The following is a 23,461-nucleotide window of genomic DNA, read 5'->3' on the forward strand; positions in this document are numbered from 1 at the left end:
AATTAGCGTCAGGTGAGTTTAGCAGGCGGCCGGGGATCTCGCATCTGTGATCATTCATAATTCTTTATCTACCCCGACTTTCTGATGGTTTGTTTGTTGGAGGGTAGTGACAATGAGATTGTACAGAGAAGCACTGAAGCAACAACAGCTTCATCAGTCGCATTCCCATCTCTATGACCGTCTAGAGTGCGAGCGGAGCATGCAGACAGGTTATTGAAACTCGGCAAAGATGACACGGATGACGCGTGAAAGACAAGGAGAAGAGAAGACGAACTGACGGCGGAACACATGCATCAAGTCGACTGTTCTGATGGAACGAGCGAAGACCGGCTTTGATAAAACTCGGCAAGTCGGGATCTGCCTTTTTTTTTCCATCTCACCTTCGCATTTAACAAGCCATCGTGACAATTTATCATTGCAATTGTCTTCTTGTCGACCTGCCGAACTTCAACAACTCGTCAGCCGCCGTCTACCCGCGAAGTTTTGTCAACTGTGCATGCCTTCCTAACTCTTAGCAAAGTCAGACGAAAAAGGCTTGGGTATCAAAAGTCAGATTTGCTTCTCTTTTTTTTTTTTCCTCATAGAAAATTCCTATCAAAATCTTGCATTGCGTCGGTTGATTTCTTTTTGGAAATACAAGTTGTAGCTGCTATATATCAGTCATCTTGTTCGTACTGTTTCCATTATAGGCCTACAGGCCTATTATCAACTTATGTATTTGTGTGTGTGTGTGTGTGTGTGTGTGTGTGTGTATTTACTAGAAGGCGATGAATTTTATGCTGTCGATCCAGTGCGAACCATGACCACCCCCCAAAAAAGTTAAAACTAAAGCAAAACTTAAAATCAACAAAAATGTGTTTTCTTTACTACCCCAGTGGTATGTTGACTATTATAAAGTACAGTGTGCGGTAATGAGATGAAAAATGGAGAATCTCACAATCTACATCAACTAATGATGTGTATATTTTATTAAGATTTCAGATAAACACAGCGTGTGAGTGCGTGTGTGTGTGCCACGTGTTTTATGTTGTTGTTGTTGTTGTTATTGTTGTTGTTGTTGTTGTTGTTGTTGTTGTTGTTGTTGTTGTTGTTGTTGTTGTTGTTGTTGTTTTGGTAGGCCAAACATCAGAGAGGTGGAACGGTTTCCTCCTCTTAACAATTAAGTAAATCAACGGGCTAAACATTGTTGGGCAAACATCATTGCCTCATCAATCATTTTGCATGTAATAGGGGTTAATCCCATTGTGACCACTGGAAAACAATTGAAACGTGGGTATTTGGTATTCTGCAATTAAGCCACGTTTAGATTCCAAACACTTCTCATTGTTGTCTGTCCGATTTCACTGTTTCACGGCTGAGTTAGCTCCATCTCTTTCCGAATCAAGTTCTGAAGAGTATTCACTATGTATCAACATTGATGCTCTGTCCTTCCGGGGAGGTGAACCTCCCTGGTCCTTCCAGTGTTCGTACGTGAACCACGCCACGATATAAACATCGATGCACGTGCTCGCAGAGCGAACTGGGACGTAAACTCACGCGGAGTATGGCATACGAGTACTCAGTACTGTGCGTCCCTGAGGCCTCCCTGCCTGTGATCCTCGGATGTATGCACACACACAGGCCGCGTTTCTATGTCTTGGAACATTCAGTTTGTGACGGCAATGGCGACGTGCGGAATTGGGACGTAGTCAATATCATGGTGTTTATTAATTTATTTTAGCTTGTTGTGTTCGAAAGTCGGCCGTGTAAACATTGTCAAATGACTTGTGTATATTCATTTTCTCAGCGAGTGTTTGTTCTCTAAAATTAGTTTTCGCAAGTCGGGCTTCACGGGCTTCCAGAATGCCGAGGTATATGAAGCCATGCGATCCTATCGACGACTTTCTTGCGTCGCAAGGACTGATGCGAAAACTTACCGCTAAGGATGGGTCTTGTCTCTTTCGAGCTGTTGCAGAACAGGTAGACCTATATTAATTTTATCAATTTCATTGTGACACCCGTAGGTTTCGGATTTGCTTTTGCACGTGATCTAAGAGAGGCGGTAGTGTTGGTCTTATCGCTTCTTGCTTAACTAACAATAAACATGCTTGGTTGAGCATTCTGTTGCGACATTGTTGATCGATATCAGCTATGATTTCGACAACATGCCGTCTGCGCTGTCAACTCACAGTTTGTGCTGGCTGTCCGCTGGCACTATGACACAAGACTCACGACCGAACGCCATGGGGGAATACCCGTCAAACAAATCGATCCCATTTCCGTACTCGAGTTGTATTTAACTCTTTATCATTTTTGCAGTCTAAATCGTTCTATATTCTATCCCCCTAATGTTAGATCAAATATATTTTCTCACGTTTTGCATAGCTCTGGTAGTGCATAGACTTGTACTTGGGATTGGTGTTTGGTGTGGAATATCTAGTAAATTAAAGCTTTGTGTGCAAGAATGGCAGACTTAAAGTAAGTGAGCCAGCCCATAACACTGCTCTTTGATGTCATCTATTAATGAGTATTATATTTCATTGTGACTTTGTCTGTTATAACCCATGATATAATGTTGATCTGCAGCCTGGATTTTGATTCTCAAAATGTAACCAAACCTAGACTAGTAAAGAAAAAGTAACTTTACTTGATTCTAAGTTGACAGGGTTTTTTGTTAGTTTTTTTTTTTTTTTTTTGGGGGGGGGGGGAGGGGTGGTTATGCTTGATTTGCTGAACATTTGCTTGTTGTTGAGGCTTCTTTTGCTTTTTACTTTGTTCATATCTTTGTTTGCTTCACTGTCTTTCGAGCAGACAGCCATTCACGAACCTGTTTCACCCTTGTAGGTCTTTCACACTCAAGCTCTCCACAATACTGTCCGCCAAGCTTGTATTCGCTATATGGAAAGAAATCGAGCACACTTTGAACCAGTAAGTAAGCAGTTTTCAAGATAATTTGCATACACAGTGGATCAGCTGATGACAACTGAGAATGCTAAATCTGTGATTAGATATTAGATGAATTGCAAAGGAATTGAAAACCGATAAAAGTTCAAATACTGCTCATTTTGAATAGTCATTTCCTGTTTTGTTTGATGTTTTTTTGTGTGTACCCTTTCTGCAAAAATGTTTTAGGCATTATTGTGAACTTGTCTTGTTTTAATGAATGACATTTATCTTCACTGCCCAGATTTGTAATTCATTATTTACAGAGCAGCTTTCATACTTTACTGCTTTTTTATCAGATTTTTTTTTTCGAAATATCTTGTTGACTGTGAGTTGCAGATTGAATGATACATTTTTTAAATGAACTTTGAGTGAATATGAATCATCTCATTATTCTGTGGTGGGAATGACCCATGTCATATTGTTTTCTTTTGAATAGAACTTGATGCTATAAAAGGTTTAAAGGTCAGATGTATCCATAAGTCAAAGATTTTGGTTCCGGCATGAGAATTTATTATCAGGCATTCTTGCACTGGAGGAGGTCAAAGATTAGTACAACTGTAGGTAGTTATTTGTACGAACCCAAATTGCTTTCGTTGAAAGATTTTTGATAAATGATTATGTTTGCAATGTTGTTGCAAGTTTTTTTAATCATTATGCAATTTTTAGTTAGTGTAATTTGAAGGTTATTTCTTTATAGATCAAATGCCAGTCATTGTTTAATTGTAAATGTATCTTCATGGATCTTGAAATATTGATACACTGAATATATTGTGTAAGGAATATAGAAAAAATGAAGAGTACATGACTGGGTCCCCAAATAGAAAGACACTCTCTCAGCAGTGTAACTCGGGAAGATATAGATGATGATGACACAACCATCTTAGCATTGAGAAGTTGTGTGTTCCATAATACCTTGATAATGGCTGTTTTTCCAAATGCAAGAATGATGGGGTTCTGTTTTTTATTCTGCTTGCAAGAAATTCAAGTACCAAAGAGAATGTAGACTAACAGTAAAAATGTAATTCAGAATGCAATTTAAGAATAGATTTGGAGTACAGTCGTGCCAAGATAGTACATAGGGGTCAAAGGTTAAGAGCACATATTGCACTCTCAATGTGTAGACAGTAATGCTAATTATATCACACTTGAGAAAAAGTTGTAGAATAATGTCAGTCAAACAGATACATTTTTTTTTCTTTGGGGGGGGGGGGGGAATTGTCATTGTTAGTCATCAGAAATCAAGGTTAATCCTAATTCTATCTTTATGCATCAAATCTGGTTGGCTTTAAAATGTAATCAAACATGACATAATTTTTGTTGCCTGCCATGATAATAGAAAAAAAAAATTAAATTTGCAATTTCATGGCAAGTTCAATAATTTTGTGAGTGTAAATTGTCTCTCTCAATAAATGAAAAAAAAAAGAGACAGCAATTCACTAACCCCCCCCCCTTTTTTTTTTGGGGGGGGGGGGGGGTCTTTTGAAATGCAGTGTTCAAGTCAAGGATCAAAGGTCAAAGTCACACTTGTGTGTATGTTGTAATTTCAATAATCAGTGGATGTGATCACATTATGGATATTTTAGGAACAAAATATGTGAAGTTAACCAATCTTTCTTTCTTTTTTTCTTTTGACTATCAAATCACTGTTAATTACTGTAATTTCATTGCTAAAATAATCTACAATTATTTTACCAACTTGTGATGCATTTAAGACATTGCTCATTTAGAACTATGTAATATGCTAACACTTCAAAAGCATTAGTGAAATTCCCATTGTGGATATTTTTAACATTCTTAGGAATTCATAGAACTGCTTTTGTCATGTTGTCTTTCGTCATGCAGTTTGTTGAAGGATCATTTGATGAGCACTTGCAAAAACTGAGGAACGCAAAGGTGATTTTTGTTCTTATAACTTGTGGTTTTTTCATTTCTTGTGATATGTACATGTATTTTTACATTTAGGGATATCTATCATACTTAATATTCTTGATTAATTCATTTCATGTTTTTGTTTTGGGATATTAAATAAAATGCATGAACATATTTGAACTGAATTTTAAGCAAGAAGTATGTTGCATTCGAAACAAAAGGGGGATGAGGAGAGGGATGGCGTGTCATGTAGTCTGGGTTACATTTTGATTATAAAACATTCTACATGTGTTGCCACAACTCAAATAATTAAGAGTAATGATGTATGTTCATCCCTTCTAATGTTACTTCCTACATCTTAAGTTGCTCCAGCAGATATGTATACATAGTTTCATTTTTTCTCCACAGGAATGGGCAGGGCAAGTGGAGATAAGTGCATTATCGCTGATGTACAAGTAAGTAATTGTTTACCATTGATGATAGCAGCTGAATGAAATTTGGGATGTGTTAGTTTCCTTAGCTAAAATAATATCAAATTGAAAACATAATAAGTGCCATAAATGCATACCTTGTCTATCATAGGATATCAGTGTCACCAAAAAAATAACAAACAAATGAAAATACAACAAATCAGTACAAACAGAGTACAATTCAAGAAGGATTTACATAAATTTTGACAGAGCCATTTACCATTTCTGTGGCAAGGTTGAAGTATGTGATGTTAGAATATCAAAAGATACAATGACAATTTCAAGAAAATTTATTATACTGTGATATGAGGACAGTTTTTTGAAATACCTGGATGAATCTACTGAGATATCAGGCATAATTTTAGTAACCATGATCCAAAACAAAACTTTGCCAGGATATCTCCTAAAATGATTTTTAGCTCTTGGAATGTTGTAGGTCAAAGGTCGCAATGAGATTATAGGACGGCTTTGTCTACAAAGAAACAGTGATGTTTATGAATTTTATTGGAACTAAGAATTTCAACTCTTTGAGCTTTGTCTGCCTCCAGAGGTGCTTCTTGCCAGGTTGAAGAAAATTGAACAAAGACCAGAGAGATCACATTGGCAAGACGTTGAAGACGGAAGCTAATGCACGCTTGTATAGATCTGTAAATGTCAGAGCCAAAGTTTTGCTGTTGATGTGGGTGTTGATTTGTTGCTATTTCAGTGTTATTTGTTTCTGTTGTCTCCATTTCCCAACCCCTGTATTATTTGCAGGAGAGATTTTATCATTTATCAGGACATGGGGAAACCTCCAAGCAATGTTACTCAGAATGGCTTTCCAGATGTGGTAAGTTCTAGTATGATATAAGAAATTAGCACAAGTTCTACTGTATCATATTCATACTATCAGTTTTTGTGGTTTTTAGCTCACCTGAGCCAAAGGCTCAAGTGAGCTATTGCGATCGCCCTTCGTCCGGCGTCCGTCGTGCGTCGTGCGTCGTGCGTCGTGCGTCGTGCGTCGTGCGTCGTCCGTCGTCCGTCGTCCGTCGTCCGTCGTCCGTCGTCCGTCGTGCGTCGTGCGTAAACTTTTTACATTTTCATCTTCTTCTTGAAAACCCCAAGACCGATTTTCATCAAACTTGGCAGGTAGCATCCCTAGGGGGTTAGGAACTCAATTTGTTAAAATGGGCACCATGCCCCACCCAGGGGGTCCCCAGGGGGGCCCAAACCCCCCAAAATTAAGGAATCTGTAAAAATCTTCTTCTCTAGAACCAGAAGTGATAGAGCTAAGTTAATACTATGAGTTAGTACATTGATGACTGTAGTTTCAAGTTTGTTCATGGCAGAATCAGGGGTGCCCCCCTTGGGACCCAGGGGAGGGGGGTGGGGAGGGGTTCTAATGGGGCCGAAATTGTACATTTTCATCTTCTTCTTAAGAATCCCTTGACCCATTTTCACCAAACTTGGCAGCTAGCATCCCTAGGGGGTTAGGAACCCAATTTGTTAAAATGGGCACCATGCCCCACCCAGGGGGCCCCAGGGGGCCCAAACCCCCCAAAATTAAGGAATCTGTAAAAATCTTCTTCTCTAGAACCATAAGTGATAGAGCTAAGTTAATACTATGAGTTTGTACATTAATGACTGTAGTTTCAAGTTTGTTCATGGCAGAATCAGGGGTGCCCCCCTTGGGACCCAGGGGAGGGGGGTGAGGAGGGATCCTAATGGGGCCTAAATTGTACATTTTTATCTTCTTGAGAACCCCATGACCCATTTTCACCAAACTTGGCAGGTAGCATCCCTAAGGGGTTAGGATCTCAATTTGTTAAAATGGGCACCATGCCCCACCCAGGGGGCCCCCGGGGGGCCCACACCCCCAAAATGAAGGAATCTTTTAAAATCTTCTCTAGTATCAGAAGTTATAGAGCTAAGATAATACTATGAGTGAGTACATTAATGACTGTAGTTTCAAGTTTGTTCATAGGAGATCCAGGGGTGCCCCTCGGGGAGGGGGGGGGGGGGGGTGGTTGGGAAGGTCCAAATGGGGGCCTAAATTGTACATTTTCATCTTCTTCCTGAAAACCTCATGATGGATTTTCGTCAAACTTGGCAAGTAGCATCCCTAGGGGATCAGGATCACAATTTATCAAAATGAGCACCATGCCCCACCCAGAGGGCCCCAGGGGGCCCCAATCCCCCCAAATTAAGGAATCTTTAAAAAAATGGGACCTTATTGTACATTTTCATCTTCTACTTGAGAGTGCCTGGTCAAATTTTGGTAGAGCTGTGAATAATTTAGATTAGTGACTGCGTGAAAGGTGAACTTGCGATACTCAGGTGAGCGCTAGACCCGCGGGTCTCTTGTTTATTTTTGTTTTTGTTTAAAGAAACTTAAACAAAATAAGAGAAAGATCCATCCACTGGATGGTATAAATTTTGCAGTCATGTTCTGCTGTGAATTTCCAAAAGAGCAAATTTAGAGCTCACCAATCTTTCTCAATATTTTCCACCAGATGATAGTGTATCATTGCAGTGTTTTTGCATGTCAAGATTTTGTGAATAGCAATTGGCCAAAATTTGGTAAGTAATAGCATTAATGTGAGTTACATTAAGTGTACACTGATTCCATGAATAGATGTGTTTAAAGAGAAGACCATCTCAAAATAGGTTAAATCAACAGCAATAAAAATTACACAAATATTTTTTATGCCTCCGCCGACGAAGTGGCCGGAGGCATTATGTTTTCGGGTCGTCCGTCCGTACGTCCGTCCGTCCGTACGTCCGTCCGTCCGTACGTCCGTCCCGTTTGTTTTTGTTGATATCTCAAGAACCATGTGGTGGTTTTACATCAAACTTGGTATTAGGGTATATCCTGGGGGGATAATACTCTGTTGGATTTTAGGGTCACGGGGTCAAAGGTCAAAGGTCACAGGTTATTTTGTGAAAAAAAAGGTTGAAAATTCATGTTTTTCTCCATATCTCGCAAATGGTTCAAGGTATCTTCATGGAACTTAGTATATATGCTTGTTCCAATGGGCAGTGATTATCTAGGGAAGTTGGGGGTCATGGTTCAAAGGTCAGGGGTCAAAGGTCAAGGTCAACTCCTCCAAATATCACTACTTTCCGTATATTTATGCAATGCCTGAAGGTTTTTTTTTTTTTTAACTTGATGTATGCATGTATTACCCGATATATATTCTGTGGGAAGTTTCTTGCCAAAAGGTCAAAGGTCTAAAGGTCAAAGGTCTAAAGGTCAAAGGTCAAGTGAAAGTGCTGAATTGCACTTTTTCCTCCATATCTCAAAAGCAACTCAAGGTATCATCATGAAACTTACATATTTACGCATGTTCAACCTAACAGTGATTCTCTTTGGAACTGTGAGGTCAAAGGTCAAAGGCCAGGTTTAGATAATGCTATTTTCCCATTTGATACTGAAATTATACTTTTTCTCAATACCTTGCAAATTACTCACTGCATAAACTTATAAAAGGGTCAAAAGTCAAGTAAAAATCATCAGTTCCCCAAATACCTGCACTCTGACATTTTAATCATTCATCCAATTGAACCTAGTTCTAGGAAAGTGAACATTCTGCACATTTGTGTCAAACCTGTCATTTTAATATTTTGCCAATTGTGTGAAACTGTCATCACACATTGTCAAGACATTGTACTATAGACCTATTAGGAGAACCATGCATTATGGCGGAGGCATATCAGTCGCCGTAGCAATATATCTAGTTTTTTAAATAAAAGACTTGATACCTCATGTATCTGGCATATATACATACTTCCATTTCTTGTTTGTTTGAACATACAATAGCCTTGGTCTTACAGTCGTAGATCAGATTAATTTTACTGTCTTGAAATGAAGGATGGAGGAAGTACATACTGATAATATTACATGTAACCTGTCAATAAACTGAACACTTGAGTTTCATACAAACAAGATTTACCAAGCTAATGAAAGTAAAACCAGGAGACAAAATGTTGAACCACACTACCAACCATCTCTAATGAGCTTTGCACTGAGCCAAGGCATTCTTATTTGAGTCGTGAGTTAATCTCAGTGCTGTGGCTGCCCACATCCTATTTGTTGATTTTACCTCGGCACTTCAATCACTGACTTTATAGGATTAGGTGAAAAATGTTGATTATGTGTGTGTTATCTCTTTCTCTCTGTAACTCTCCTGTGAACCTCATTCTTGGGTAGCAGTTAAATCTTGTTACACCATTGGCTCCAATAGCAATAAAGATATACACAAGTAGCTCAGGATCAACTTTTCTCGCAAAGACCATCAAATTTTGATCTTTACAGAAATAGAATCTTTTGTTCACAGTCTTGGGCATGGAAGTGTTTTTCATTACTAAACTTTGCTTCCAAAAAGTTTGATAATGTTTCAACAGGTAGACTACTTAGTATATGTTGAGAACTTAAGAGTATAATCTGTGCACGAGGTGTGTATTCATACTTTCTGCACAGGATTTTGCCCACATTTTACCTCCTGTCTCACCTAGACTTGCACAAAAGGTAGATTCCAGATTTAGATTTCTTATTCAACTCAGCCTGGAGAATGCCACTTGCCTCTAATTTATTCATACAGTCAGAGATGCAACACATTTCCTGTCTTGCATAATTGTACATATGATTAAGTTTAAAGGAAGGGATCACAAAATACCTCTCATCTTGTTTTTTATGCCTCCGCCACAAAGTGGTGCCGGAGGCATTATTCCAAAGTAGGATGCATCAAATTGCTCCTTGGAAAACTATCAAAGTTGCTTCAGACTATGAAATTTATAGTCTGGGGAAAAAAAGAGCAAAATAAAGAAGAGACATTTATACAGATGTTAAGTAAATTTGTTTTACACTTAAAAGGGTCATGAGTTACATAGCACATTTATGACTAATGGAATGAGTTCAGATGGTAAAATTAGATTTCAGTGTTATGTCATGCGTGTGCCTCATGTATAATTTATTCTTCCCATTGTAAATTTAAAGCATATGTATCCTCAGAAAGAGCACAATACTGACACAACTCTCAGACTGTGAAAGACTGTTAAAGAAGGGGTTGCTAATGGTAATGACTAAATTAATCTCTATTTGCTTACTTTGCTTTAATTACCAATGAGCGTTATCTGTTCTCATGCATTGTTAGCCAGTCAACACAGATGTCCCAATATTAGTTGTCGGTGAACAAGGAGTTAGACAGATTCCTCAAAGCGCCATTTTGTTTTTATCCAGGCTGGCTGTAGGAGGTTTCGATGGGATCAAAGCAGGAAAGCATGTATTTTAAGATGTTATTGTGACGCTTTTTACAGAAACAGGTGCATGAATTCATTAATGAGCGATGAATGTTCATGTGTGAAGTAGGTCAATGGTATTCTACCATTGCCTTTTTACAGGACTGCCACTCTGTCACACCTAACTTCAGTGGGTTTGTCTAAAGAACCGCAGTACTAATATATTCAAATTGATGAATTTTTTCTTCTGAGGATGAGTATCAAGCTACTTTATATGCTGTTATTTTCACATACAGATATTTTTGTCAATGGGAGGTCACATACATTTTCGCAAGATGTTGTTTTCATGATTTGACATCCAGGCTTATTGTTAGTGTACTATTAGCCTAGCGTATGGCAACATTTTCGCATGTTGTTTAATTCGCGGTCTAGCAGTGATTCACGAAATTTGTGAAAATTAAACCCTAGCGAAGCTTATACAGTGTTCTATTCAACCTCCATGCCCGCCTTTGGAACTAAAAAATGTGTCATAACGTAGAATCCAGTTTGTGTGCATTAGTTGTTGCTATGTTGGGAAGGCCTTTTGGTAGTAAGGAACAGCCTTTGCTAAAAAGTTAGTAGTCATAAAGTTGGAAAGGTATGTCTGTTTTGCATCATTACATGCCCTATTACACATTACAATGAAGATGTAACATATCACAGTAATAATAGCCAAAGCCAGGTAATGAAGCAAGACACAATTGTCATGCTAATTACTTGGACCTTACCCTTTGTTTAAATAGGTAGATCGTGATGACAGCTGTAATATTTTGCCATGATTCAGCTCATGTTTTGATACAGATGACATTTGAAGTTTATGCTGTGCTCAATATATCCGTTTTATTCTTTTCAAATACATCAGTCTACATACCTTGACTTGGCAAAAATTCCTAGACAGTATCAGGTACTTCAAGACTCTTTGGAATTTTCATGGGACAGAAACCAAGTATTGGATGGATTCTTTTGTCTAAATTCCTGCTTATGAAGCATTACGAACGCAGAATGACACAAGGACTTTGCTTTTGTATTTTTCGCATGTGGAATTTACCTCTTGCAATTATACACCTGTAACCAGAGTCATGCTATCGCTTTTATATTTTGCTATCAGTCTTGTGCTTGATTGGTTAAGTTTGCTGGAAATATCACCTGAAAGTAATAGACCATTTCTTTTAATGTATTGCAGTTTGTGGATGTTGCTTTTTCTGCACCCCAGTAACAAGGCATTTAATATATCTGTCTCCTACCATTCCTCCCGTTGGTAGATATTTGCTTAGTTATTGCTCGGTAGTGCAAGAAGCTTTGTAGTTGATTAAGGCAACTTTTGTGACAAAAACATGAATTTGATTTGAAAACATTACCGAGACAATCTGTTTCCAAATGAATGCAAAATTGGGATTGTCATTTTGTTTGTTTATTTGTGTGTGTGTTGTGTTTGTCTGAATCTGAGTCTGTTTCGATGTTTTTGTGTGTGCTTGTACATACTCTTGTGTCGATAATAAGTATGTGTGATAATGATGTAATATAATATCACAGGTTACAAAAGTAAACTGTTACAGGCTTTTTCTTCGCATTTCTTTCTGAAAGATAAGCTGAATCCAAAGGTGAGAAAACAAAAATACAGGATAATTGCTATGTTGTCAGCAGTGAGCAGAATTATCAAGACTACTTTTATAGAATGCATGCATTTTTGAGGCCCAGTAAGATTTTAAAAATACAAATCTTCTCATTTCATTTTTGGCCGACATCGAAACCCACTTGCAAGATCTTTGCGGCCCACTGGTTGAGAAGCAGGCCTTTATACCACTGATGATTTGTTTTCTTTCTTTTTCTTTCTTTTTTGTGGTATTCAGGTGCTTCTATGTTTCACCAATAACAACCATTATGACAGTGTGTTCTCCAAGTCATACCACAGTGGTCTTGCTGTGTGTCAATGTAAGTATACCACCCAGGTAATTGTAGAATGTACTTCATGAGAATATTGTATGTAACAGAGGAAGTATTATTTTTTCCCCCATTTTTTTTTTCTTTTTGGGTAATGTTTTTAAGCATGAGAATTTACGGAGTTGTTACATGGGAAAATGAAATGCTCCTCTTCAAGACATTCATCCCAAATCCTATGAAAAGGAGAAAAAAAAAAGAGAGGAAAGATAATGTTCATGAAGATGTATCATAGCTTTGCATTTTGAATGACCCCTTTGTGTGTTCATATCAGCCAATTATTTGATTACAGATTGACTTCAGCTAGTGCCGCAAATTAATGATTACTGCACCAAGATGTGTCTATTGCAACAGATTGACAAATTGCCCTTCAGCAACAGAAATGAACATCAATTGTTCAGTGTCCGAGTAAAAGCTGTGATTAGAAGTCATTGGCATAGATGTACATGCTGAGAATGCATACGCAAGATTATTTATCATGGCTTTTGCTCTGATACTGAATAATCAATGTTTGGTTACGTTGATGGGTATATGTGCTCATGATTTTTTATCATGGCTATTACTCAAACACTGAATAATCATTTGTTTACATTGATGAAAGACAGTTTGTCAATCATTTACAATCAAATTGCTATTCTGCATGTAGGAGGGACTGGATTTGTTGTATGACTATTAAAGCAGAAATTTTGCTCTGTAACTATGGCGTAACTACAAGTTTGTGTATGTGACTGCATTTAAAAAATCATTCATGTTATTTGTGTTAAACTATGGCCTGTGGATTATTTTTCACAGAATAAAATGTTGTGGGGATTTAATATTGTGTGGCTCTTTCACTGAATACTGTATGTACTCTCAATAATTGCAGCTATCGTGTACGAGATTCTCTACAAGAGAGTATTCAACATTGCCAAAGAAGCCGACGAAGCTGTAGAGATCCTGCGAAGCTCTCCCAGTAAGAAGACACCCAGGCCATATGGGTTTAGGGAGAGAAACAATAACACCGATGGACTAGACAGAGATCAGCACTCACCACGAAGACAAGGGGTGAGAATATACCAATATACCTTCCTAGATTTATGTATATAATTATATGTACAGTGTATACATACAGTATACAAATGATGCACAGGACAGAGTGGATTGGTGAGAATTGGATGCGCGAGTTTAACTTTGGAACTGTTTAAACCCACGAGCGCAGCGAGTGTGTTTTAGACAGTTTCCAAAGTTAAACGAGAGCATCCAATTCTCACTGATCCACGAAATAGGTCTGTGCATCATTTGTGTTATAAAATGGGCCTGTAAATTCATGAAATACAACCATTTTCCCCATCATGCATCCGGTACACCTACAACACTGTACAAGACTTGAGCCATGTGTTCGGAATTTACCGGACGCATAGCCATTCGTTCGGATTTTACCGGACGCATGGCTCAGTGTGGGTCAGTAAAAATCAATGCATGACAATTGACCAATCAGATTGCAGAGATTCTAAAGCCCATTTTATAATGTATATGGGTACACCCAGTGGTGGTAATTTCATGTAAAGGGGGGGGGGGGGGATTGAAACACCAATGGTAACATTAATATGCCCTAACCTGGGGGGAAAAGGGGGGGGGGGGAGGCAAGAAGATGTTCAATATTTCAGGGACACGCAAGCGAGGGATTGAGCAGGGGGATGGGGATCATCCTGCAAAAATGTGCATTTTTTAGTTGAAATTCAATGACATGGTGCACACTTTGATGCAAGCAATTCTTTTTTTTGTTGTTGTTGCAGACACAAAATCTGTCAAACATGCCAACAAATGTAATATTCGAGGGGGATAATTCCCTTTATGGCTACTTGTCTCTTGCAAGTGGACATTGGCTGTTCATATTTGTTGTGTCAAATCCATTTTCAGGACGATGAGAGAGACCGGTTTGGAAAACCAAGGATAGAGAAACGACGGCCCCCACTGCCCTACAAGGTGGCCAAAGCACTGGACCCAGACCTCTACCGCAATGTGGAATATGACTGCTGGAATGAGGCTAATAAACGTATAATAGGCGATTGGTTTTTTCAATATGTTTGTATTTTGAAATGCATAGGACTGACCATTATGAGTTTGAGTGAAAATTGCTGTGATGATGGGAGCATAAAGAGCAAAATATGTTCTCTTTCCCGGAGTAGTTTTTATAGTGACAGCTTTGTGTTAGCATAAGACGCTATACAGTGCAACATTTTTATGTGATTGCAATGATAGAACTTCCCAAGTGGTGATGGTAATTTTTTTTTTTATTTGCTGTGGCTTTGTTGTTTGTAGATGCCAAAAACTAACGGGGCTCTCATATGAGAATTTAGATTGTTGAAATTACATTTTTAACCAAAAGTGTTTTTTTGTTCATTTTTTTATTTCAGTAATTTCTGTCTTATTCCCGTTATGAGTGTAAATACAAATGTGAATGTGTGATCCAGGGTCAAAATTGATCTATAACTGAGATGCAATCGAATCAAGCAATGCAAGCGAATTTTAGTTATCATATGTTTAAAATAATCAAAAGGTCACCCAATTCACATTAGGCGTTTTCACATCAGCCTGATGTTTCGAAATAGCGCGCTATTTTCTGACTTGGGAAATTAATCCGTTCACGACATAGCGCGCTATTTGATAATGTGAACACAAATTAGCGCGCTAATTGTATCGCTCTGATCAAGAAAATTTCTCGAGTCCAACTCGGGAAATTTCTGAAATAGCGGGATAATTGGCAAACTAGCGCGCTATTTGATAATGTGAAATCACCTTTCAAGAAATTAGCACGATGCATCACATCATGCCTAGCATGTGTGACCCGAAAGCGCACGCTCTACTGGTATACCCGACACTGTTTGCGCATGCTCAGCTGGCGAATTAGCTCGAAAAAATTTCGGGCTAATTCTCTTCGGGCTGATGTGAATAGGAAATGAAATAGCGCGCTAATTTGCGATCGCGAAAAATATCTTGAGCTTGGATTTTTATCAGGCTGATGTGAAAAAGGCTATTCAGATCAGCTGAAATTCATGCATTGTGACTATTTATCATAGAAAGTGAATTGAATTTATGACAAAGGATAATAGAGAGAATAATGCAGTTTGTTTTGCTTACTCCAAATACAGAACAGCTACATCAAGACTACATCATGGCCTCAGGTCTACAGTTTTGTCCTGGAGACAAAGTGCAGGTGAGATGTTAGAACACAGTCAGACGCATGAATGCTGGTTGTTGCATAAAGACAATAGGGAGCTTTAGATTTTGACGCGCGGACGTTTGAGACGACGCTTGCGCTGGACGTTCTCCTCTCCCCTGCGTCGTGCTGAAAAGTAGCTTTAGATTACGCTGGGACGCAACGTATAAAAAATAAAATCGCGCCCCCATATGATCGGTGCATGAAGCAGCTCTCTACGTTGCAAACTGTGCGGACGTAAAAATAGCCCAGTACGCGTAGTGAAAAACTCAGGCGACGCAAGCTAAAAATAGATCGACTTGACGCACGCTTCTGTGCATGCTCAGGACATGTTTTTCCCCTCTGAACGTCCGCGCATCAAAAATCTAAAGCTCCCTAATAACGTAGTGCATTGCTCATAGTTTGTTTACATCAGGGGAAATTTACACTGGTAGTGTACTTGTAATGTCATCCTTGTGCTTGCATCGACGACATTTCAGGTTTCTTTGCTGATGTATAGTACCAATGTGTGATGTCTTGGCCATTCATTGCCATGGAAACTGGTTCCAAACAACCTTACCTGGCCCATTTTGTGAACACTATTGTTGCTAACCATGCTTGCACTTGATTCCAACCCAAGCTATAACAAGAGACTGTGACATCATCGCTTAAAGAACTGTACTCTGTTGTCTTGCTATATCAGCAATATGAGAGATGTTATTTCAGCTTGTCGTAGGAAACCCTGGGATTGCTGTTTGCAGTAAGGCTGTCTTTCAAATATTGATTAGCTTTATTTCCTTTGTAGTAGCTCATATTTGCAAAACAGTGGAAATGTCTTTTAGAGCATCATGGTCAAATAATTGGATGAACATAACCCAAGCATAATGGCAATGTAACAATAGTTATGAAGTCATGGCTGTAATATAATACATAACTTTCTTATTCTTTTCATTTTGGTTTGTCCAGCAATACAACTAGAAAACCCCATGAAATAAAAAGCAGGCATCTGAAAAGAAAACTAGGGTGAAATGAAATGAGTGAATAGGAATGCATCAGTTCACTGCAATGTTAGAAAATATATGCTGGTGAGGTGCCATTTTCAGGTATGGTGACCCCACATTAATGAATACCATTGAAATAAGGCTTCTGTGCAAACTTGTATTTCCAGGTGTGCCTGGATGATCATAGAAAGTGGTACAATGCTCACATCCAGGAGGTGAAGCCAGACCAAGGACCCTTTACAGTCTTCATAGAGGACCTAGGAGAAAAGTGAGTATCATGACATCCTTGCTTCTTCCTTTGTTTGCATTTAACCTGTTGAGGACGAGTCCCGAGTATACTCGGGCAAGGGTCTATGGGAAATGCATGTTGTAGCAAAATCAGCCCGTCCTCAATGGGTTAATGTTCAGCTCAATGTTGCATTCCATACAGCTAATAATGGCCATGCAAGCTTTAGTGACAAGGGCCAAGATCAAAGCAAAGCAAATTGTGAAAAACTGATAGGATTAATTACAGAAATTGTTGTGTCTTTATTTTTGCGAATGTTAACCTTTACATTGAAATCATAACAAGTGCTAGAAATTTTGCATTGGGATACTAGTGGAGCAAAATTAACAGACTAATAAGTTTGCTACAATCAAGGAATACTGGTTATACAAAGCTTTAAAGTTTTGAATAGTTGATGGAAAAGCAGGATCTGTTTCTATGGGGGATTGCGTGACTCTGTGTGTTGTGTTTGGTCAGGGTTCTCCGATGGCGGAGATGATACTGTAAAAGTGGATATTTTCGCGTGACTAATTTTTTTGTGCTTGGCGGGCTTAGAAGAGTTTCGCGTGTTTTTAATTTTGCGGAATCAGGACATTAAAGGACAAGTCCACCTTCATATACATGTGGATTGAGTGAATGCAGCAATATTTGTAGAACACATCAGTGAAAGTTTGAGGAAAATCCGACAATCCGTTCAAAAGTTATGAGTTTTTAAAGTATCTGCGTAATCACTGCTGGATGAGAAGACTACTGCAGTGTATGATGTCACATGCGTACAACAATATAAAGAAAAAAAAAGAGAACTTCACAAAACTTTACTTTTTGAATAAAGTGCAAATTTCTTGGACTTGTAACTGATGTACGTTAAGGATAATATTACTCCCCTTGCCTTCTGAAAGAGAGAAGTCGAGTGTTCTTTTGTTATGCGAGAAAAGTGAAAATAAGTTGAATTTGCTTTATACTTTCTTTATACCGTTGTACACATGTGACATCACAAGCTATAGTAGTCTTCTCATCCAGCCGTGACTGAGCAGAAACTTTAAAAATTCATAACTTTTGAACGGATTGTGCGATTTTCCTCAAACTCTCACTGATGTGTTCTACTAATATTGCTGAATTCACTCAACCCATATGTCTATGAAGTTAAACTTGTCCTTTAACTACTGGAACACATAGTAAGCCAAAATATTTGTGTGCTTTATTTTCGCGCTAGTTTCTGGTTGCGCGAAATGTGCAAAAAGGTTCAACACCGCAAAAATTTCCACTTTTACGGTAGTCGAGTATGGGAGGTAGTGATGGAAGCCTCTTTGCTTTGCAGGTAATGATTATTGCAGGACATGCGGCAGCACCTGATGAAATCAGGGATGGTTAGCCACCTGCTCTTATGAGATGCTCCTCATGAGAATTGGTTCCAGATTGAGAGGTGCTTGTTTTTCTCTGAGTGGGGCCATTGTTCATGGCTCAGCAGTGACATCATGACTGTCAATTCGGCGAGACCCAACCAGGCATGTGGCCATGATTGCTAGAGAAGGGAATCGAAACTAAATGACAACTACATTTTTCCTGCTACCACCTGCCAGGCATGGAATCTACTGCCAGCCTACCATGAATACAGTGCTTTGCGCCTTGCACCCTTCATAATCTAGCACATAGTCCACTCTTCAATTTTCCATACCTTCAGGAGTATGAGCAAGGACAATATTGTATTTGGTATCTTTCTATTGTTTGTATAATCTCCCAACCACACACTGTGATCCAAGTTAACAAGTATCACACATCTAGCCCAGTCTTTCAGAGAAGAGCTTGTTGTTTCATAACTAAACACATTTATAGCCTATTAAAAGGTTACACAGCTGTGTTTCATCTGCAAAGCAGTGTTTTGAAATTAGGATGTTTTTCTTGTCTCACCTGTCTGCCTATCTATCTATCTCTCTTTCTTTCCTTCTTCCTCTGCCTCTCTGAAACCACTTCACATTCTCCTCCTCTACCACTACGCAGGCATGAAGTACCACTGAAGAACGTGAAGCCACACCCCTTAAACCCTCCCCGACCATGGACTGTTGTAGGGGGTCGAGGATACAAAAACATGGCCTACCACCAGAAATGTGCCAATGGAGGAGCGAATGGTGTTGGTAAGTAAGCATAAAAAATTATGCATTATTAGATATTCCTTTGCATATTTATGTAAACTAGTGTGACCAGCTTGGCACCCATCCACACCAAATGCTTTGAAGGCAGCATGGAAGTCCATTGTCCACCTACCTGTTCATCTGCCGAGATTCTGGATTAGTTTCATCAAATCCTGTTTACTCTGGTGCTCAAGAAGTTGGTTTCGTAATTTTATGAATATCAGAAAAAAATCTTGTGAATCTTTAGTGTGAAAAGGTCCTCTTCAAAATGATATGTAATCTTATGCATGTCAACTCAGTTTTGATAGGTTATAATTGAATTTGCATTCTGAGTCCTCTGAAATACCAGCTTTTGGCCTGTGTAATTGCTTCATGTATTATTTTCTGAATCTAATGCATATTCATGCAAGAAGCATATAATGTCAATCTTTGAAATGCCAAAATACTATTAATATCATGTCTAATTTATTAATTTCAAAGGTCAATAAGGGCGGTGAGTTAGCTCAGTCAGTAGCGCATCTGCCTCAGGATCCAAAGGACCCCGGTTCGATTCCCCGGGTCCCACTGAGCAATGTTGTGTGTAATCATACCGTCCCTTGTAGTAAGAGGCAAAACATTTTGTCCCTCGGAAAGGACATAAAATGGAGGTCCTGTGTGTGAGAGAGTCACAACTCATGCACGTAAAAGATCCCGCTTCATTTATTCATTGCAAAGAGCAAGATGTTTAACGTGGTGAAGTACTAGTGGTCCCGCCTTACATCCAACTGTACCACATCGAAGACTAGCTATTGCAGCTGAATATGGGCTATCCAGCCATCTTCTCAGATGGAAATAAAACAACCAAACAAAAAACCATAAAGGCATGATGATTTCAGTCCTTCAATAACAGGCTTCTCTGCAGACTAGTTTGTAGTATGAGCAAATATCTTTTATCATTTGGTATTTGAGACTTCAGGAACAGAGGCAGACCACCTGCCAAGTGGGGGCGAGGCCAAGGGATGATGATGGTGAGCCAATCCTATCCCCCTGGTGGAGATGTGATGTCCGACCAGCACATCCACAGCCAGCCGGACAAAGCTTTCAGAGGCCCTTCGCCATTCCGGTATTACATCAGCCTCCTCAAAGTTTTATTAAGTTGCTATGCTTTTTGAAAGTACATTTTGTAAATGTGTACGGAAGTAAATTATGAATGTTAGCAAACAAAGTTAAAGCAAACAACTATTAGTAGAGAAATACACTACAGTCTACAACCTTGCAGCATATAAACTTGTGAACCACCTTCCTACTCGATAACAACATGTAAATCCAGAAGTCACAAACCTGGATGAAGGCAATTTATAATTTCTTGCCTGTTTTTTAAATAATGATGTTGAGATATATGCAAGCTGCTACCAAGTTTTCCATCCCTGTATGCCAATGTGTTGTACAGATGCACTGTAGTAACTTCAATATTTCACCAGTGGTGAGAGCTCTATAGCACTAGCTTAGAAGGCTGACCTCCCTCTAACCAGCTGCACCTGTGCTTTGCACTATTTGGGAGTGATGCAGAGGGAAAGGTGTAATTTGATTGTTGTGTGTTTAGGTAAATGCCAGTATAGTGCTGTGTATGCCTTATATTTTGAGGGGTTTTTATTTTCAATGCGTCATGCATGCATGCATTTCTGTGTTCATTACTGTATTCCATGATTGAAAATTTAACCACTAGTGAAATTTTCGGGAAGTCCAGAGTTGCAAAAAACTACACTTGCTAAATACATGGCGTATACAGTACTATGTTTCCAAAAGTGTAAGAAAAATATTGGTGAAAGAGTTTATAGTTGTAAAGAAAGTCCTTCACAAGCACCACAACTCCATCTTGTCTTATGTACAGAGTTATGGAGGGACACGCTGAGCACATAGGACGAGGGAGACTGCCAAATTACCCTAGCAACCAAGTGATGCAGGGGCATCCATTCAGGTGATCCCCTCTCATCATTTTGGGAAATGGCTGCCAAAGTTGCAATATTGCTAACACCTGAAGACCACAAATGTGCTACCTGTGTCTTAGCACATGACAGCAGCGTATGGCAAATGCCTTGTCTTTCCCAGATTTAGAGAAGAGAGTCAACAGCGCTATCTGTTTATTAAAAGTTGTGCAATTTTCCTATATTCTTATTAGAGAGTTGCGTTCTGAAGTATGTAATAGCAGTAATTGCATGCTGAAACTATTGGGGACCATTGGTTTTATGATTAAACTCATTTATTGAAAACCTTCCGAGACTGATTTACATATGACCAATGTTCAGTACAAGAAGATAGGAAATGAAATACCCCATTGAATGTCTAAGATCTGGCAGTGTTTTTCTGATGTAATGTTTTTGTTTCTCTCTACAGAAAGTGAGCAAATGGGGCAGTCTATAGAAGCTTTGAAAACTCCTGATTAGTTTTCTCATGTGAGAGAAAAGGGTCAATTAGTCTTTTGTAATTTGTCTGCATGTTTTTAATTACCTTTACTTCACAAGCAGGGGAGGGAGGACTGGACGAATGTACAACCAGCCAGGACCTGGGGGCTGCTATGAGGGTGAGCACCCAAGTGACGATCTAGATGACAGAAAGACTTTTGAAGATACCTTTGCCCTCTATGAGCTGCGGGATCAATCCTTCCCATCACTATCTCCTGTAAGTGAAGATGCCATGTCAATAAGCCAGCTTGTAGTTCCGCTTTGTGTATGAGCACAAAAAAAAATCATTTGATGATAACAGGCAAGTTGGCCTTTTTAAATTCACTTAGATAAGCAGCTGTGATGTAATGCTTAAATATGTAATCCTTATAAATCTTGCTTGCTAGCACATCCACCTGACAGCAACAAAGTGATCATGAAAGCCTCGTATTTGGTAATAATACAAAAAAATTGTTATGCCGTTCTTACAAAATAATGAAATGGATGCTTCCCAAGTATTAATTGACAGGACATTCTGATCTCCATGTCTACTTAAGTTCATACTTTGTTTAAACATGACTTTCATAAATTGCTACATCAAGCAAGCTTAATCATTATGTCGCTTGATAACGAATGAAATGCCTGAATTGAAGAAGAAAGCAGGAAGGTTATTTAGGAAGTACACACATTAGCTGAGTACAAACAGGCGTATGCTGCTCTGCATCGTGCAAGGCCCATTAGAACAGAGCAAAACCCACAATATTTAGACTCCTCTCTCTCTCTACAAACATTTTTATTACTGAGAGGAGTTTAATACTCATTGTTCTTTTCTTCAGATCATCAGTGGTGTTCACTTGTGTGTTTCAGTGAGAACAATGAAAGATGATTCATGATGTTTTAACAAATGATGGCAAATAAAAGTCCCATAAAGTCTATCATGTTGAATTTCTATTCTAAATATCTTAATATGTGGAGTGTGTCATTTATAGATGGTTTAGAAAAATATATGTATTTGTGTGTGAGTTCATATTGATTCAATAATGGGTAACATTTTCTGTCGAGAAAAAAATTTGTTACCCAATTTTTTTGATAATGTGTTTCACTATTAAACTTAAATGAACTGAGAAGAGGTTAATGACTGCATTAAAACATGTACAACTCATTTTGTACTTGTACATTACCTGAGAGCAAAATACTTCATGTGATATGATTTGAAGTATGTGCTTAACTTCTGGGGTTTCCAAGCCATAATTTTGTTTCTGGCACTTTTGAAGATAAATTGTGTGCCCCAGGGTACACCAGGAACTCAGCAGCCCCAGTTCTGGAACAAACTGCGGAAGGACGGAAGGAGGAGCATATCACCGCAGCAACGAGTGGACACACCATCACCTCATCTGTCAGACAGTATGTATCTAGACTGAAAATTATGAGCACTTATGAAACATATCTAAAAGGAAATAATTTTCCTGGTATTTTATCACAATTTGCTATCCATTTTTTATATGACTGCTATATGAAATTTCTTGCGTGTAGCAGGTTTTTATTCTTTTTTTTTTTAAATGTAGGACTGTACAGAACTTTGTCTAAAGTATTTTCCCATTGATCAAAACTGCTAATCAAATTTGAGGAGTAAAATTATTCCCTGTCTAATGAAAAAGATAACACTAACAAGGGAGAAACATGAGAGATATAACAACACCCTCAGCAGTGTAAACTTGTATCCCCTATTGCCTCTTTCTTTTTTCTTGCAGATTGTGTGTAAATTCAGGGCCTCTAGGGAGAACAGTGCATTGACTACTGATAGGGCCACCCTGTATAAATATGACTAAATGAATAGATAAATAAATAAATAGATTCATCTCATTAATTCTTAATGCTGTAAATGTGTGCATGTTATATGTTTGTTTGTTTTTTGCATATGTTTGTGGGTTTTTTTTTGCAGGGATTTGTATAATTTTTAAAAAGTAGAAGTTATTAAAGAAGAAAGAAAATAGCAACATTCTAGTTATT

The 23,461-nt window shown here is 38.6% G+C and overlaps 1 protein-coding gene across 1 annotated transcript in view; it reads left to right on the forward strand.

The window, feature by feature from the left end:
- The first annotated feature begins 1,681 nt into the window (after positions 1 to 1,681).
- LOC139737486 (uncharacterized) overlaps positions 1,682 to 23,461 on the forward strand; it is a 34,912-nt gene continuing 13,132 nt past the window's right edge. Inside the window, exons 1-15 of the mRNA XM_071648159.1 lie at positions 1,682 to 1,959; positions 2,824 to 2,907; positions 4,768 to 4,818; positions 5,203 to 5,249; positions 6,021 to 6,093; positions 12,371 to 12,452; positions 13,324 to 13,502; positions 14,358 to 14,493; positions 15,590 to 15,654; positions 16,805 to 16,905; positions 18,901 to 19,034; positions 19,980 to 20,133; positions 20,902 to 20,988; positions 21,536 to 21,689; positions 22,726 to 22,855. Coding sequence (XP_071504260.1) covers positions 1,843 to 1,959; positions 2,824 to 2,907; positions 4,768 to 4,818; positions 5,203 to 5,249; positions 6,021 to 6,093; positions 12,371 to 12,452; positions 13,324 to 13,502; positions 14,358 to 14,493; positions 15,590 to 15,654; positions 16,805 to 16,905; positions 18,901 to 19,034; positions 19,980 to 20,133; positions 20,902 to 20,988; positions 21,536 to 21,689; positions 22,726 to 22,855 — 1,594 coding nt within the window. The 5' untranslated portion in view covers positions 1,682 to 1,842. The remainder of the gene's footprint in view (positions 1,960 to 2,823; positions 2,908 to 4,767; positions 4,819 to 5,202; positions 5,250 to 6,020; positions 6,094 to 12,370; positions 12,453 to 13,323; positions 13,503 to 14,357; positions 14,494 to 15,589; positions 15,655 to 16,804; positions 16,906 to 18,900; positions 19,035 to 19,979; positions 20,134 to 20,901; positions 20,989 to 21,535; positions 21,690 to 22,725; positions 22,856 to 23,461) is intronic.

Source organism: Diadema antillarum, unplaced genomic scaffold (genome assembly GCF_040938485.1).
Source record: "Diadema antillarum isolate AM-2024a unplaced genomic scaffold, OU_Dant_1.0 seq00000693_RagTag, whole genome shotgun sequence".
NCBI classification, from domain to species: domain Eukaryota; kingdom Metazoa; phylum Echinodermata; class Echinoidea; order Diadematoida; family Diadematidae; genus Diadema; species Diadema antillarum.